Here is an 18,710-nt window from a genome sequence, read left to right on the forward strand (position 1 = left end):
CCTTTGACTCTGTAAGCTCCCTGGTAAGGAAATAAAGCAAAGTAGTCAAGGAGGGCAAGTAACTGTTTTGGCCCCCTGGGGACTGACTGTAGCCTGGAGACTGGAAAGCAGAGAGACCCACTCTAAGGCCCCGGGAGGGCTGGGAAGTGGAGAGGGCCAGCAGGCTCTGGGACCTCGGCAAGCTGGGGGATGGAGGAACATGTGGATCTGTGAGTTAATCACTGGAGACCAGGGAAACTGGTTCTTGGTGGGCTGTTAACATTCAATTTGAGATGACACTGGCCCACTGTGAGATCTGATTTCTTTCCTGGAAAATGCAGGCATTTCAGTCAAACTTTAATCTGGGCCTCTACACATCTACCCAGTACTCCCAGGAATGGAGGGAGGGAAGAGCCTTGATCTGTGACACAGACTTTCTTAGTACCTCCCTCAAGCTGCATTCTAGTAAAGACTGTGCTCCGTGCCAAGGTTCCCTAAGTAGAGGTGTGAGCCCCTGGCCTGGCTGGATGGGGTGTAGGCCAGGGTACAGAGGTGAGGACCATCCAGAGAGAGGGGCATGGGGAAGAGGTAAGTGATTTACGCAAAGCCAAGAAAGTGACTTGTCAGCAGGCACCCAAGGGAGGGACCCAGGCCAGGCCAGGCTGCTGACTTGGTCCCCTGGGAGATGACAGAGCGCTCCAGCGCAGGGAGAGACATGAGGCGCTGGCTTGCAGGAGAAGGAGGAGGTGAACAGTTCCCTGAGTCCAGACAGGCAGCACTCAAACGTGCTCATCTTGTTGTAGGAAAGGGGACCCCTTCCAGGGCCCGAAACTGGGCTCTTGTCTAACACCCAAAAATGAATTGTCTGAGTAGACCCATCTGATGACAAAGCAAGAGACTTTATTGGGAAAGGGCGCCTGGGGGGAGAGCAGGAGGTGAGGGGACCCAGGAGAACAGCTCTATCACAGGATTCTCAGTCTGGGGTTTTATGGTGATGGGATTAGTTTCAGGGTTGTCTTCAGCCAATCATTCTGACTCAGTCCTTCCTTGTGGTCCACGTCTTGTTCAGCCAAAATGGATGCCAGAGAGAAGGATTCTGGGAGGTGGTCGGACAGGTGGTGTCTCCTTTTGACCTTTCCCCGAACTCTTCTGGTTGGTGGAGGCTTATTAGTTCTCTGTTCCTTACCAGGACCTCCTGTGGTAAAACAACTCATGCAAATGGTGACTATTAGGGTGCCTGGCCAGGGTGGGCGGTTTCAATCAGTGTGCTTCCCCTAAAAGTCTCACTTGAATTCCCAGCCATGGTCTGCTGGGCAAGAAATCCCTGCTTCTCACACTTGTACTTTTAAAGGGGAAGGCAAGAGAGTCAGGGCCGATGCTGACCTCCGGGCTTGCCCGCTTGGGACGCACCGGACCTTCTGCTGGCGCGCCCCGCCCGCGCGGCCCTCGCTGACGCCCGGGGTCCTGCAGGGCGCCCTCTGCGCCAGCTGCCACCCCGGGCACTTCTGCCACAGCCTCCTGTCCCCCATCACCCCCAGCAACCAACGCCCCGTCGTCGTCCGGGTCAGAGAGGCCACTGCAGGGCCAGAGCACAGAAGGTGTATTTTCGCCCTCACGGTTTACCAGAAAGGAAAAGAGACTGAAATAGAGCAAACCAGCCTGCCTTTGCTCAGCGAAATAGTCCTCCCTTCAATTAACGGGGAAAAAAAGAATCCTATTTAAGGAAGTAAGGAAAGGCAGCGATAGTCATGAAGGTTCAGTCTAGGTCACCCAAGAGGTTAGTGTACAAGGGCAGGGTAGCGAGGAGTTGTCCAGGCAAAGAATCCCCTCGGGGTCCCGGGAACAGATGTCCTCGGTAAATGAGATTTTAAAACTCCGAGCATCGGTATGCTCTGGCCCATGTGCCTTGTGATTCTAGCTGGTTCCAGGAGGCGGTCCCAGCCGGGTCCCCCAGACCCATTCCTGGTGGGCCGCGGTGCCTCCCACACCCCGCCGTCTCCCGTCTCCCCGGGGGCGGGCGCGCTTGCAGGGCCGGGGCCCGCGCTGATGCTTCCGGAAACGAAACTAAGCCGCTCCGAAGTTTCCACCTCTGCTTGGGCTTTTGGTTTCCCGCTCTCCGCGGGGTCCCAGGCGGGGCGCGGGGCGGGGCCGGGAGTGTCCGGGCGGAAAGGCCGAGGCGGGCGCGAGGGCGCGGGGCCCGGGCGGCGGGCGGGGCGGGGCGGGGCGGGGCGGCCGCTGACCGCGCTCCCGTGCGTCCCGCAGGCGGGGAGCCCGCGCCGCCGCGCCCCAGCCGCCGGCGATGATCACCTAGGAGGCTGGCGCGGGCGGGCGCGAGCGACGGAGCAGCCGGGCGCGGCGACACGCGGCCATGGAGCGGGAGCCGGCGGCGGCGGCCGAGGAGTCCGGGCCCCCGGGACGGCGGCGGCGCCGGGAGGGCCGGACGCGCACCGTATGCTCCAACCTGCAGCCGCCTCCGGGCGCCGAGGAGCCGGCGGGCAAGGGCGCGCCGCGGCGCCGGCTGCGCGGGGGCGCCCAGCACCTGGCGGACAACCGGCTCAAGACCACCAAGTACACTCCGCTGTCCTTCCTGCCCAAGAACCTGTTCGAGCAGTTCCACCGTCTGGCCAACGTGTACTTCGTGTTCATCGCGCTGCTCAACTTCGTGCCCGCGGTGAACGCCTTCCAGCCCGGCCTGGCGCTGGCGCCCGTGCTCTTCATCCTGGCGGTCACGGCCTTCAAGGACCTGTGGGAGGACTACAGCCGCCACCGCTCCGACCACGAGATCAACCACCTGGGATGCCTCGTCTTCAGCAGGTGAGCCGAGCGCGCGGCGCGGGGCGGGAGACCGGGGACGGCCGCTTCATTCCGGGCGGGCCGGAGGGTCGAGCCTCGGGGGGCCGCGGCCCACGCGGGGACCCTGCGGACCGGGGCGCGGAGACCTGGAAGCCCTCGCCAGAGGTCCGGGCCTGGGGGTCCGCAGTCCCTGAGTGTCCCTCAGACGTCGCGTCTGAGCCTAGCGATCCCCGGGCTGGCCTCCCGCAGCCGCCGGGCGCCCTCGTCCCCCGCGGCTCCTGCTTTATTAGTAAAAAGGAGGGAAATTCCCTGGCGCCCCAGCTTCAAGTCCCAGCCTCCAATCTTGTCCAGGCTCTGAGGGCCAGGGAGGTGAGCGACTTAAACAACCTACACAGGAATGTAAAGCTCGGTTTCAGAAAACATCTTCTCTCGGGACAACAGAGTGAAACCACCAAGTTCTGACATGCCAGGCACACATCAGATAAAAGGGCAGCGGCGTCCATTCCCTTTGTGAGCCGAGAGCCGGCCACCCAGCCGGCTGTCATCCCGCGGGGCTGACTGCATAGTTTTAAAAAACTAACCCGTTTCCAGATGGAAAGACTGAGACCTTGCGGAGTTTTTCGAGCCTTGTGCGCAGTTAGTCCCAGGGATGTACTTCTCTGGCTTCCTGCTCCTTCTCTCTCCCTGCGCCTCCCTCAAGTTTTGGACCCCCAGCAGAGACCTGTCCGGGACGCTGCTGGCTCTTCGCTCCCTCCTCTCCCACACCCCGAGAGCCGCTTGGCCGCAGCCGCATCTCGGAGCGGTGTCGGGTGTTAGAGTCCGCCTCACGGCCACACCCGTCCGGAAGGCAGATGACCTCGCTCCTGTCCAGAGCTGAGCCCGTTTCCCTGCTGCTGCCTGTCCTCCAGCCTTGGCGTCCGGGCTGGTCGGGTCTCCGGAGGCGAAGGCCGTTAGGCTTGGTCAGCCTCCAGGAAGCCCCTTGCACTCTCCCGGTTATTCCTGCCTCTTAGGTTAGTTTCGGAGGATGCCTTTGAGTAACTCTGACCCTCCCGGCAACATTGATTGTTGTTTTACAAATTACGCTTGTTTTACAAGTGAGTGAACAGGAGTTCAGGGAAGTTAAGTAACTTGCCCGAGTCCACAGATTTCTATGTAGTACTACTAAAATTTGACCCAGGTCTTCCCAACTTCATAGCTTTTACAGTATTCTGGTGCTTATGTTTCTTAAAGTTATATAAGAATCGCCTGAAAAGCTTATTAAAAATAACAATTTAACAATGCGAGTTAAAAAAACTAACAAACCAACAATTCTCAGGCTTCATCCAAACACATCTGACTGACTCATCCGGGTCTGGGTCTGGGGGTCTGAGTATTTAATGAGCACAGAGGTGATGCTTCTGTGTTTGAGTGATGCTGCCTGCCTGCTGTCAGGGGTGCCCGTTGGCGAGTCAGCCAGGGGTTTCCTGGCTCCTGTTCCCCCTGCAGCTGAGGAGGGAGGGGCACCCTTGCCCGGAGGCCTCGGTGGGTGCCAGCCTGCTGTGTGCTCTGTATACTGCAGTGTACTCCTCGAGACCCGGTGGGGCCCCAGGTTCTGTCTTTACACACATGCCACTTCTGTTCTTCCTCAGCTGCTACTCCTGTAGCCTCCTTTTTAGAAATACTTAGGCCTCAGGAAACTGTTTATTTTCAGCTGACAAAGTCAATTGACCCTTATAACTACCGTCACCCCTAACATGCCCATGACCCCCCGCATCCCCGCCTAGTGGAACCCCAGAGCAATCTGGCCTCCGTGACCTCAAAACGCTTCCTGGAATTTGGAACCCTTCCCCTTCCCCGTGGACCCGCCTGTCCACCTTCTCTTTCGCTGACCTGGGTGGTGGGGAGGCCTCGGGGACAACGGTGCTTTCAGGCCCCAGCGCCTCCCAGCTCCCAAGTTAAATTCCTTGAATGCTTTTCTGGGGAGAGAATGGACCTTCTTCCTGGGGAGGTTCTGTGGGTGTGAGATGGTGTCAGATGTGCGCACAGAGGAGGCCGTCTGTAGGAGAAACTCCTTCAGGCCCAGAAAGTCTGGGATGGGTGTTTTCAGTCCTGGGCTGTGAGTCAGTGGATGTCTGCACCTCCCCGTCCTCCCCATCGTCAGGCCGGAGTGTGTTCAGGGTCTCTGGTAGCCACAGAGACAGTGACCCAACGCGGTGTGCAGTTGGGATCTGTCCTCTGCCATGTCATTGCTCTGGTGGACGTGGAGCGGGCCTTCCGTAAACGGTGTCAGTGCAGCGAGAGCAGGCTTGAGTTGGGGAAGCCTGTCTCTGGATGGTGGCTTCTCTGGGATGCCCCGTGTGTCCTGACTGCAGTGTGCAGTGAATTAATTATTTGTACCATTATTTATGTGGTATGTCCCCATATCAGGGTCTTCCTTGATGGCTCAGTGGTAAAGAATCCACCTGCTATGCAGGCAATGTGGGTTCAATCCCCGGGTTGGGAAAATGCTCTGGAGAAGGGAGTGGGAACCCACTCCAGTACTCTTCTTGCCTGGACAATCCCATGGATAGAGGAGCCTGGTGGGCTACAGTCCAAAGGCTCGCAGAGAGTCAGAAATGACTGAGCACACACACATGTTCCCATTACGGAGCCCTTGGGTGCCTTCTCTGTGGGAACCCCGCGTTAGGCTTGCTGGCAGTGCAGGTTCCCGGGTCCTCCCCTCCCACTCCCTGACCCTGAGCTGCTGAGCCCCTGGAGGTGGGAGCACTGGTGACCACAGCACGACTGGGCTTGTGCACACAGACTCTCACAGAGGTCCTGTTTCTGTGGCCTGAGCCCATGGCGTCATCTGGATCTCAGGCTGGGTTTGGGAAAACCCTCCTGAGCCGCAGCAGCAGAACGAGAGCACAGAGGCTGATGCTTGGGGCTCAGGTCCTGCCTGTGGCCCCGGCCCCAGGAGGGTCAGTCGGCCGCGGGATGGGGCAGACACCAAAGTCCTTTTTGGTCACACAGACCTTACTGTGAGGGTGACGGCTCGCTGGCGAAGCCATCTCCTTCCGGGCACAGGTGGAAAGAAGGGGGTGACAGTCCCATTCCTGTTCTGTCTGGTTTCTCTTGCTGTAGGGCTCAGGTTTGCTGTAGGGCTTGGACTGCCCTTTAGCCTCCAGGCCTGAGTGAGCCTCCAGAGGGGACAGGCCTGGTGCCACCCGGGCTGGGGTGAGGGGCAGCAAGTGACCGCGGGGCACAAGGCTGGTGGGGCTGACGGAGGGGCAGGGACGGGAGCCAAGAGCCGGCCAGGAGGGTGGGGGTTCTTATGGAGGAAGGCAGAGCCTGTGGTCAGAGGAGGGGCCAGGGGGGTGTGGGGGTCCTTGTGGAGGGAAGGCCGAGCCTGTGATCAGAAGAGGGGTTGGGGAATGTGGGGGGTTCTTGTGGAGGGAAGGCAGACCTGTGATCAGAGGAGGGGTTGGGGAATGGCAGGGGTTCTCGTGGAGGGAAGGCAGACCTGTGATCACAGGAGGGGTCGGGGGGATGTTGGGGTCCTCATGGAGGGAAGTCAGAGCCTGTGATCACAGAAGGGGTCGGGGGACAGGGTGGGGGTCCTCGTGGAGGGAAGGCAGACCTGTGATCACAGGAGGGGTTGGGGGAATGGTGGGGGTCCTTGTGGAGGGAAGGCAGAGCCTATAATCAGAAGAGGGGTCGCGGGAATGTGGGGGTTCTTGTGGAGGGAAGGCAGAGCCTGTGATCACAGGAGGAGTTGGGGAAATGTGGGGATCCTCATGGAGGGAAGGCAGACCTGTGATCAGAGGAGGGGTCGGGGGTATGTGGGGGTCCTCGTGGAGGGAAGGCAGAGCCTGTGGTCAGAGGAGGGGTTGGGGGACAGGGTGGGGGTCCTTGTGGAGGGAAGGCAGAACCTGTGGTCAGAGGAGGGGTTGGGGGACAGGGTGGGGGTCCTCGTGGAGGGAAGGCAGACCTGTGATCAGAGGAGGGGTCGGGGGAATGTGGGGGTTCTCATGGAGGGAAGGCAGAGTCTGTGATCAGAGGAGGGGTCGGGGGAATGTGGGGGTCCTTGTGGAGGGAAGGCAGAACCTGTGGTCAGAGGAGGGGTTGGGGGACAGGGTGGGGGTCCTCGTGGAGGGAAGGCAGACCTGTGATCAGAGGAGGGGTTGGGGGTATGTGGGGGTCCTCATGGAGGGAAGGCAGAGCCTGTGATCAGGCGAGGGACCAGGGGACAGGGCTGGGTTCTCGTGGAGGGAAGGCAGAGCCTGTGATCAGAGGAGGGGTCGGGGGAACGTGGGAGTCCTTGTGAAGGGAAGGCAGAGCCTGTGATCAGGGGAGGGACCAGGGGACAGGGCTGGGTTCTCGTGGAGGGAAGGCAGGGCCTGTGATCGGAGGAGAGGTCGGGGGACACTGGAGAAGAAACATTCCCGAGAGGGCATTTGCCCAAGAGAGGGGATGAGCGGAAGCCGGGGATTCCAGTGCTTACCCACCTGTTCAGCCTCAGAGCGAGGGGGCCACCCGTTAAAAGGAGCAAACCTCGCCCCTGCTGCTGGGAACGGAGTGAGCCTCAGCGGGGCGCTGCCTGAGGGGGGGTCCCGGGCAGACCCAAACTCTGCACAAGCCCCTGCCTCACCTGCAGTCCGTTTCTAGCATGCCATGAGTCCTGGCTCAGGTCCACACGCCCCTCACGACCCTGATCCTGTGGGCCTGGAGCAGGGGGCACCTTCGTCCTGTGGCCCCCACCTTCCGCCCGCCCTGCCTGCGTTCTTGGGTAACGTTTTCCCTTTTGCTTCTCCATGCTTTGTGATGACTCAAACCTGGGCACCTCTCGGTGTCTGCCTCCAGGATGACGCAGCAGCAGCATTTCTGCCTGAATTAGCCCGTGGTGACTTTTCCCTGAAGGTTTTGGGCTTCTGGGGCTCTGGCCCTTTGCTGTCTTGCCATCATCTTTTGGGAACAGTCAGGGCATGCCCTCACGCTTCTCTTAGAATTTAACTTTATCCCGTCCCTTTCCTTTGACTCTCACTTGGCTTTCCCAGCTCACCAGGGGCACCTGTTCAGCCTGCTTACCCTGGGCTTCACGGCTTGTTTTTTCAGAAGATCCTGAAAGGGACCCGACCAAGTTTCCCCATTGTTTCTGTCCGTTTGTTTATCTTGTCTCAACCTGCCTTTCCTCCCTTTCCTGGAGAGTCCGGCCTCTTCCTCACCAACAGCAGAAACGTTTTGCCCCTGGGAAGCACAGCACCTTTGTCTTATTTGGAACAAAATATTTGAAGAAGCGGGGATACCAGTACAAGGCCCCGAGGGACAGGGATGCGCCAGAACAACATAAGTCTTCTTGAAGCAGGGACATCTGTCTGGTGTGCTAGGTGGGGGGACACTTGAGGAATATTTGGACATTACATGGTTTTTGGAAATAATTTTTCTTTTGATACTTTTTTTTTTATCATAAATGGGGTCCAATTATAGAAAAAGAACCGCTCTTTCCCTAGAAACTTGTTTGCCCTCCAGAGATAGTCTTGTTCATGGGAAGGTTCTTTTCATACTTGTCAGTGTGAGCCAAGTGCTTTAGTGTGCAGTTGCATCGTAACCTCCTGATGGTCCTGTTTTCACACCTTCATTTCATAGGTGAGGAAACTGAGTTTCAGGGCTTGACAGCTGCCTTAGGGCTGCCTGCTGGGGGATGGCAGAGCCGTGGCCTGAGTCCAGACTCATCCTGCTGTGACTCTGAGGTCATGGTTTGCTTGTACTCGCCATCTCCACCCGCAAGGGCAGTATGCTTCATTTAAAAAGAAAAAAAAACTTTAAAATTTAATTCATCTCAAAGTATTTTCTAATTTCCCTGATGATTTCTTCTTCGACGCATTTTATTTAGGAGTGTTTTAATTTCCACATGTTGGTGACTTCCTCCAATGTTTTTTTGTTACTGAGTTCCATTTGCATTCTATTCACACAGGTACAGAGTAGTGCGCAGATAAGGAACGTTTCTGTCTCCATCACCTAGTTTAATAGTTAGCATGTCATGACAGCACTGTCTATCTGTATCCCACTCACTCCCTTGCCCCCTTTTATACTGAAGCACATTCCAGACTTCAGGACATTTCTCCTGTAATATTTCAGCATTTATTTTTAGAAAAGCTACAACTTTAAAAAGAACCTAAACTATAATACCATTATCATACCTAAAGAATTAATTTAAATTCCTTAATATTATTAAATACCAAACCTGTGTTCAAGTTTTCACTTGTCTCATAAATGCCACATTTCTTTTTTCAATTTGTATGTTTGAATCAGGTCTCATTGCAATTGGCTGATCTGTCTCTTAGATCTCCTTTACTCTGGTAGTTTCCTCCGCTAAAATTCCCTTTCTCTCTTTCTCTCTCTCTCTCTTCTTCCCCTTGCAACTTGTTTTATTTATTTTTCCTCTTGAAAAATACATTTGAAGAAACTGAGTTATTTATCCTGGAGGTCTTCCCATAGCTTGAATATTGCTGATTTCTGTGGATCATGTAACATATTCCTTTCTACTGTAATTCCTCTGAGGGGTGGGTGGGTCTTGATGCTTTATCAGAGTTTCATGAGTTCTGATTTTTGAGGAGGAGCGATCAAAACTGCACCTATAGGTTCCTCATGAGGAACATAGAGTTCTTTGGTCCATCTTTTTGTGATGTCAGCAGCCATGGTGATTATTGGCTAGCTCCATTAATTTGCTGGAGGCTATGAAATGATGGTGGGCCTAATTCTTTCATTTATTAAATATTATTCATGATACTTTCATAAAAAGATACTTCCCTTCATCTACTATCTGGTTTTCTAGTGGTATATAGCTCATAGAGACAGATGTTTGATTTGGATCACTCACATCTTCCAATGGGAATTGGCTTTCTAAAATGTTTATAAACTTTTTGTTTTGAAATACTTTTATACTTTATAGACAAGTTGCAAAAGTAGTATGTCCTTAATCAGCATTCCTCTCATTTTAATGTTTCACTTAGCTGTGTTACAGTGATCAAAACTAAGAAATTAACATCAGCACAAAGTTATTAAACTAAATTAAAAAAATATATATATATTTTATTGAAGTATAGTTGATTTACAATGTTTTGGGTACACAGCAAGGTGATTTAGTTGTACAAATACACATATATCATTTTTGAAATTATTTTCCATCAAAATATTGACTATAGTTCCCTGTGCTGTATGATAAACCTTTGTTGATTCTTGCATATCTATTTTTAATTAGAAATTTAGCATTCTGTTCATACTAAGACAAACAAGTGGAATCAAATGTCGTAATTTTTTTAGTTAGGCAAAAATCCACATGTTTTGTAAAATATATAAATTATACATATTTATATATATGTATACAAAAGCTTTTCTACTACACTTGATAAAGTCTTGAGAAAGAACATCAAAAAAAAAAAAAAAAAAAAAAAAAAAAAAAAAGAAGAGATGGAGAAATCAGAGAACATAAACTAAATGAATAAGAGCCCTGAATATGAAATATAAAAAGTGAAACAAGCTAGATAAAAGTAGAAGATCATCGTATAGTCTAGTTGTTTTTAAACATTACTGCTCGCTGGAAACATATCTGGAGCTCTGGAGAAAAAAGCAATACTTGAGCATTTATATTTTTCAAAAAATTTCAAGATAATTCTGATATGCATCTGGATTTTAAAAAGGGATTACAGGTTTTTCTATTAGATCCTAGTTTTGATGGTATACAGTTCTATTATTTTTCTGTTGACCAATCGATAAAATGGCATGGAGTAATAGTTACATAATCACAATAGTAAAAGATACTTATCAGTTTTCACAATCAATAGCCAGACAAAAAGTAAAAGATAATTATAATTGCAAGCCATAATGGGAATATTATTAACTTAGCAATATAAAATACTTACATACGATTTGGAGGAGGGGTCAAGCAGAGTGATGTGGTAAGTGGAAGTGCACACATGCACATGTTTTCATCCACCAACCAGTCTGTTTTTTGGTTGATACGTTTAATCCATTTTAAGGCAATTATTGGTATGTAAGATCCTATTACCATTTTCTTAATGGTTTTGGGTTTATTTTCTGTAGGTCTCTCCCTTCTCTTGTGCTTCATGCCTAGAAGAGTTCCTTTAGCGTTTGTTCTAAAGCTGGTTTGGTGGTGCTGAGTTCTCTTTAACTTCTGCTAGTCAGGAAAGCTTTGATTTCTCCATCAAATCTGAATGAGAGTCTTGCTGGTTAGAGTATTCTTGGTTGTAGTTTCTTCCCTTTCATCACTTTAAATATTCCCGTCTGGCTTGTAGAGTTTTCTGTTGAGAAATGAGCTGCCTGTTGGGAGTTCCCTTGTATGTTATTTGTCGTTTTTCCCTTGCTGCTTTTAATGTTTTGTATTTGTCTTTAATTTTTGTCAGTGTGATCACTGTGTGTCTCGCTGTGCTCCTCCTTGGGTTCATCCTGCCTGGGACTTTGTGCTTCCTGGACTTGGTTGACTGTTTCTTTTCCCATGTTTGGGAAGTTTTCAGCTCTTATCTGTTCAAATATTTTCTCAGGTCCTTTCCCTCTCTCTTTTCCTTCTGCGACCCCTATAATGTGAATGTTGTGCTTTTGATGGTGTCCAGAGGTCTCTCAGGCTGTTTCCATTTCTTTCCTTCTTTTTTCTATATTCTGTTCTGTGGCCGTGATTGCCACCATTCTGTCCCCCAGGTCGTTTATACGTTCTTCCACCTCGGTAAATCTGCTATTGATTCCTTTAGTGTATTGCTCATCTGTTTGTTCTTTAGTTCTTCTAGGTCTTTGGTAAACATTTCTTACATCTTCTCCATTCTTTTTCTGGATCCTGGATCATTTTCACTATCATTATTCTGAATTCTTTTTCTGGAAGTTTTCTTGGCTCCACTTTATTAGTTGTTTTTCTGGAGTTTTATCTGGTTTGTTCATTTGGAACATAATTCTTTGCCGTTTCGTTTTGTTTAACTGTCTCTGATTGTGGTTTTTGTTCTGGAGTCTGCAGGATTGTAGTCCTTTCTTCTTCTATCTACAAGCTCAGTCTTAAACCACACTTCTCCATCCAAAGAGGACTTGTTATTTTTTTTTCCAGTTTATTGAGATATAATTGAAATACAGCCCTGTGTAAGTTTAAGGTGTACAGCATAATTTTATTTACATATATTGTGAAATAATTACCATAATAAGCTAGTATCTATCATCTCAGTTCAGTTCATTTCAGTCACTCAGCTGTGTCTGACTCTTTGTGACCCCATTCATCATCTCATATAGATATAAAAAAAAGCAAATAGAAATTTTTTTCCTATGTTGAGAACTCTTAGAATTTACTCTCTGAGCAAATTTCAATATGCCAATACAGCAGTTGCTAACTATAGTCATCATGTAATCGCTATATTCCCGAGTATTTATTTGTTCATAACTGGAAACTTTGTCACCTTAATCCATTTCCGCCCACCCACACCTCTGAATAACCACTAATCTGATCTCTTGTACTATGAGTGTGTTTTTTTTTTTTTTCTTTCAGATTCCACATATGAGTTCATACAGTGGGTTTGATTTCTTTGTCTGACATTTTGTTTAGCATAAAATATCCTTCATGGTCCATTTTTGTTATTGCAAATGGCAGGATTATTTTTATTTTTATGACTGAGTGGTATTCCATTGTGTATATGTACCACTTCTTCTTTGTCCATTCATTGGTCAGTAGACATAGGCTATTTGCATATTTTGGCAATTGTAAATAATGCTGCTGTGAACATTTGCTGTTGTTCAGTCACTCAGTCATGTCCTACTCTTTGCAACTTCATGACCTGCAGCACCCCAGGTTTCACTGTCCTTCACCATCTCCCAGAGTTTGCTCAAACTCATATCCATTGAGTTGGTGATGCCATCCAACCATCCCTCCTCCTCTGTCATCCCCTTCCTCTCCTGCCTTCAGTCTTTCTCAGCATCACGGCCTTTTCCAATGAGTCAGCTTCACCTTAAGCATCAATCCTCCCAGTGAATATTTAGGGTTGATTTCTTTTAGGATTGACAGGTTTGGTCTCCTTGCAGTCCAAGGGACTCACAAAAGTCTTCTACAGCACCACAGTTCAAAAGCATCAAGGTAGGGGTATGAGCATAAGGGTGCAGAAGTTTCTTTGACATAGTGTTTTCATTTCCTTTGTTAATATTCCCCGAAGTGGAATTCTTAGCTCATGTGGTAGCTCTATCTTTAATTTTTTGAGGAGCCTCCATACTGTTTTCCACAGTGGCTGCACCAATTTACACTCCTACCACATTGTACAAAATTTCCTTTTTGTCTTCATCCTCACCACTTGTTATCACTCTTTGTCTTTTTTTGATAATAGTCATTCTAACAGGTGTGAGGTGATAATCTCATAGTGGTTTTGATTTGCATTTCCCTGATGATTAGTGATGTCAAGCAACTTTTCATGTATTTATCGCTATTTGTATATCTTTGAGAAAATGTCTATTAAGGTTTTTTTTCCTCCATTTTAAAATTTTATTAGTGGTCTTATTATTTTTAATACAATTCTTTGATAGCTTTCAGTATGGATGTAAGAGCTGAACTATAAAGAAAGCTGAGCACTGAAGAATTGATGCTTTTGAACTGTGGTGTTGGAGAAGACTCTTGAGAGTCCCTTGGACTGTAAGGAGATCCAACCAGTCCATCCTAAAGGAAATCAGTCCTGAATATGCATTGGAAGGACTGATTCTGAAGCTGAAACTCCAATATTTGGCCACCTGATGCGAAGAACTGACTCATTTGAAAAGACTCTGATGCTGGGAATGATTGAGGGTGGAAGGGGAAGGGGATAGCAGAGGATGAGATGGTTGGATGGCATCACTGACTCAGTGGACATGAGTTTGAGTAAGCTCCAGGTGTTGGTGATGGACAGGGAGGCCTGGCTTGCTGCAGTCCATGGGGTCGCAAAGAGTCAGACACGACTGAGCAAGTGAACTAAACTGAGTGGCTTTAGATGCTCAATATGTCTGTTTTGTTTTGTTGTGCTGTGGTCTGGCTGGATCCTCATCTGGTAGTCTTTCATTTTGGTGATTATCTATTCTGCGGTTTTCATCCTTTCTGGAAGGAGTCAGGTGTCTCATTTGTGGGACGTGTTTGCAAATATTCCTTTATCACAATGACTGCCAGTCTTCCTAGGACTTGGTATTCCTGGGCCAGGGTGGTGAATGGTAAGTGATGCCCTTGCCTTATTCTGGATAGTCCATCGCCATAAAGAACCTCCCTGTCCCCAAGACCAGCCAGGCCCTCATTGAAAAGCACTTTTGGAAGACATTTTTAAAAATAATTTTCTTTATTTACTTTACTTTCGGCTCTGCTGGGTCTTCATTGCTTTCACGGCCTTTCTCCAGTTGTGGAGAGCCAGGGCTGCTTGTTAGCTGTGGTGTGTGGGCTTCTTACTGCAGTGGCTTGTCTTGGGTGCAGGGCGCAGGCTGTAAGGCAGGCGGGCTTCAGCAGCTGTGGCTCCTGGGTGTTAAGAGCACAGGCTCGGTAGTTGGGGTGCATGGGCTTAGCTGCGCCATGGTCGTAGTATCTTCCTGGGTCAGGGATCGAACCTGTGTCTCCTGCATTGGCAGGTGGATTCTTTAACCACTGACTACCAGGGAAGCCCTGGGGGATGTTTTAAAGACAAAACCTATTCACATTTCCAGATTCCTTGACTTGGGAAGATTCAGGGGACCCGTGTATCTGCCAGGGTCCCTCCCTTCGCAGTGGGGTGGTCCAGCTTCCTGCTGAATTTCCATAAGGAGGGAGCCCAAAGTCCTGATTTGCACAAGACTTACCTTGCTATATATAGTGCACTGAGACTTTACAGGAAAATGGAGAAGCTATTTTTGTCTTTGGATTTTTAGAATATGCTTGGCTTTCTGTGTTTACTTATTGTGGATTTTCCCAGGGCACAGTTAGTACACGTTGCCCCCAGTATACCCTCTGGTTATTCTTCCATTGGGGATAATGTATGTTGAAGTACTTTCCCCAGCAAACTATTTTCATTAGGTAGTAATGAATTCCTTTGCCCATTTAAATTCAATCAGAGGCAACTGAAGCACCCTTAATGAGGTGATTCCCTCGCTAGCAGTAAAATGCTGGGCAGGTGCATCTCTCTGGCCCAGTCTCCTGCTTTAAACAAGAGGGCGGACAGTGGCTGCTGGTCTGCGGTGAGGAGTAGATGAGACACTGCGTGAAAGGGCAGGGCGACGGCCGGGCAGGCGGGCAGCTCAGTGTTAGAGTTGGGGCTTCCCTGGTGGCTTAGTGGTGAAGAATCCGCCTGCGATGCGGGAGACCTGGGTTTCATCCCTGGGCTGGGAAGATCCCCTGGAGAAGGGAAAGGCTACCCACTCCAGTATTCTGGCTTGGAGGATTCCATGGACTGTATAGTCCACGGGATAACAAAGAGTCGGACAGGACCCAGTGACTTTCTCTTTCAGTGTTACAGTTGTTAGAACTGCTACTGATGATCATTGTTGCTAAGATCTTTTGGTCAAAATTTTCTTTTTTATTTTAATTGATTTACGATGTTGTATTCAGTTTCATATATATGTATACATTCTTTAAAAAATTTTTCTTAAAGATATTTTACACTGAAGTAGATATACTTTTAGTCAAAACAAATACCTTCATCATTTAGTCTGTGTAGTTTTATCCTCGGTCAGTGGACCGAATTTTGAAAGCATATTCAAATACTGAAAGTAGCTTGTGGACTCCTATTGCCAACTTCATGGACCCCTGGTAATTTTGGGATGCCCCTGGTGACTCAGGTATCTTCTTAGAAATGCAGTTCACTGAAGAAGCCCTATAGGGACATTGTGATGTTAAGGCATTATTTGTTTAGAATAATAATTCAAAGGCAGTATGTAAGTCCATTGACTGTAGTAACAAACCCTTTAAAAAAATTTTAAAGACATCAAATGAGTTAAATTTGTTGACCTATTTGATGTCTTTGAATTTCTCATTTTTGCTTATCAACCCTTAAATAAAAAACAAAACAAAACAGCAGCAATTACAGTAGGTCCCTGGTTTTCAAAAGGAGAACAAGTCTTGAGCAGCCAGTGTGGCTTTCTCCAGTGACATGCTTGCAGGAAGAAGAGGACTTTATGGCCCTTTCTGACATCCCAGAGCTTAGAAGGATAGGAACATCCAGTTAGCTCAGGATGTGCCTTCCTTTTTCTTCTGCATCAGGTTTCCCTGTTTCAGAAAGTGACTTTCCTAGAAAGGCCTCAGGGTATGCAAAGACAGGAAGGTCGGCTGGGTCTTTAAAGTCTGCCCCTTCCAAAGCCCTCTGGGTCCCTGAGCACCCCACTCCCCCGCCTCCCTGCCTGTGTTTCTTCTTTGCTTTATCAGTGCTTTTCTGATGGAAACTTCTGTCCCTAAAGGACTCCAGTACAGGAGAGCTTAATGAAATGGGAGGAAGCTCCAGCTGTGAGCAGGCACTTTTCAGGCCTTTTCTGTCCCACCCTGTGTTTTTGTGTGCTCCTCTGACAGCTAAGGAAAAGCAAGTTCAGGCGAGTTTAGTTTGGGTTCCAAGTTCCCTCCTTTGTCAGATGGGACCTTGGCGCTCTTGGTGGCATCTGCCTGATGGGTCAGCTGCAGATGGGGATGGGGCGCGGTGTACGCCCATGGGTCCATCCTGAGCTGCCCAGCCTTCCTGTCCTGCCAGCCTCCTTTGGGTGGTGCTCAGAGGCAGGGTCCCATCCAGATGGTGAGCGGGCAGAGGAGGGTGTCTCGGGTGTGTGCAGAGGGCGTAGCCCCTTCCCAGTCCTGCTGTTTCTCCAGCGCCGGGCAGACACGCAGACGGGCCTCGCCCCTTGCCCTCGGCCAAGTGGGAAGTCATTTTCATTTCAGTCACAGAATCCGTCCACTCTCTCTGACCTGGTTGTCTTCAGGCCCAGTGGCTCAGGAAACCTGTTACTCAGAAAGCTCGGAGTGAATCTGAGGCAAAAAGAAAAAGCAGGCAGAAAGTGAGCTGTCGGGAGGGAAGCAGTGTCCTTTTGGGATGCTCTCAGCTTTTGTCTTTCTGAGCAAAGAAGCCATCTGTAAACGTGTCCAAGCGGTTTGTTCTCTCTTCATTCAACAGCCTCAGGGTACACATGGCATGTGTTTACTTTCTGAAAGAGTACTTGTATTAAATGGCACGGTGGTTTAGTAGATATGTCTTGCTTCTCATGACCAATTGGTGATTACCTGGGCCCTCATCTTTCGTACTGCAGTTATCATTCTTTTATTTTCTGTCTATATTTTGCTGTGATACATTTTAGTCAGATCAGATGTGTGGGACCATTCCCTGGCATAGTAACATTTTCCACTTACAGTGTTTTTTTTAAGAAAGAAAAACTGTTGCTGTAGGTGGGGCAGACAGTCTGGCTCACTCCGTGGGTCTGGCTGCCGTGTCGCCATCTCTGCAGGCCCCCCGGTGCCCGCACTCTGTGGCTGGACTGTCCTCTGCCTCTGTGCACATTTGCCGGGCCCCCTGCTTCCGGCCTGACTCTGTCCCCTCTGTCTCGTGGATTCCTCTCTGCCTTCACGGGAGCTCCCGCACAGAGCTGCGGGCGGGGGGCGCCCCGAGTCTGACCCCCGCCACTGCGGGCAGCGACCTCCCTCCTCCTCTGGGCCTGTGCAGTCTTTGTCTTTTTATTGACCGTATGCAGCAGCCTTGACATGGGGCCCTGTGCCCTCTGAGGGCGGTGGTTCCTCTGGACCAGCCAGTTCCTAGAGCCAGAGACTGGGCTGTGAGTGTGTCTTTCCTTTGCAAAGTAACAATCCAGAGCCCACGCCCTACACGCCCTTTTTAAGAATAACTGTTGATTTATTTGACGGGCTCTTAGCTGAGGCCCACAGGGTCTTGGTTGCCTCATCTGGGACCTTTCCTGGCGGTGCACGGACTCTCTGGTCACGGCATGCGGCTTTAGTTGCTCCATGGCATTTGGGATCTTAGTTCCCTGATGAGGCGTCAAAACCACATCCCTTGCATTGCAGGGTGGATTCTTAGCCACTGGACCACCGAGGAGTCCCTCTGCACGCCCTGTTATCAGGCTGCCATGCTCAGGGCCGCCAGCCTGGTAGCAGTCGGCTGGGGACCTACGTCCCCGAGGCTGGTTTCCCTGCCTGGCTCTGCCCTTCCCACGGAAACCACAGTGAAGGCTCTTGCTGTGTCTCCCCCTCGCTCCTCTGCCTCTTGACTTCCCCGGCGCTTTCCCCATGGCTCCTCCTCTTGGGAACTGTGAGAGGTAAAGTCCTTTTCCACTGGCAGTGTCTCCTGGTCCGCTGGCCTCCACCCCTGAATAGCAGAGACCCTGCCTGAAAGCCAGTCTCCCCGCAGCCATTGTCTCTGGCCGCCTTTAACTTCCTTGCCAAGTGCATTTGACTTCTCCTGAAATACTTACTCCTGCTCGGTCCCCGCCTCTCCTGTGCCTCTGGGAACCTCTTGGTGAATCCCGACATTACGTGCACCAGCGTGCTGAGCTGCAGCGCTGGCCCCTGTGCGGAGGCCACCGGCCCGCACGTGCAGCCCCCACCCCCAGCCCTTTTCTCCAGGGCCTGGGGAGCACTCCCGCTGCTGCTCTTCGCCCGAGCAGCAGGAGCCCCTGCCCTGTGCCCTGCCGCCCTGCACATGCTCTGCCCTGCGCTCGGGGCAGCTCGGGCGGCGGCCAGGCCTCACCGTCCTTGCGGTGACGGGGCCTCAGCATCTCTGATCTGATGAGTGGACTACTCCCCAGGATACCTGAGTATCTTCACAATAAATGCCTGTTGGTAGACTAACAGAACCCTAGAGATGCCTACATCCTGATCGGGAGAATCTAGGCTACATGGTACAAGAGAATGAAGGTGGGTTACAGACGTGATTTAAGGTTGCTAATCGGCTGACCTTAGGATGTGGAGAGTCTTTCTGATGATTAGGGTGAGCCCTTAGTCTCGTCACCAGTCCTAGAAGGAGAGGGCG

General features: G+C 50.4%; 1 protein-coding gene across 2 annotated transcripts in view; it reads left to right on the forward strand.

The window, feature by feature from the left end:
• Window positions 1–2,210: 2,210 nt before the first annotated feature.
• The window catches only part of ATP10A (ATPase phospholipid transporting 10A (putative)), a 181,572-nt gene continuing 165,072 nt past the window's right edge, over window positions 2,211–18,710 (forward strand). For both annotated transcript variants that reach the window (XM_043489379.1, XM_043489380.1), the window contains exon 1: window positions 2,211–2,793. In XM_043489379.1, coding sequence (XP_043345314.1) covers window positions 2,348–2,793 — 446 coding nt within the window. In that variant the 5' untranslated portion in view covers window positions 2,211–2,347. The remainder of the gene's footprint in view (window positions 2,794–18,710) is intronic.

Source organism: Cervus canadensis, chromosome 17 (assembly GCF_019320065.1).
Source record: "Cervus canadensis isolate Bull #8, Minnesota chromosome 17, ASM1932006v1, whole genome shotgun sequence".
NCBI lineage: Eukaryota > Metazoa > Chordata > Mammalia > Artiodactyla > Cervidae > Cervus > Cervus canadensis.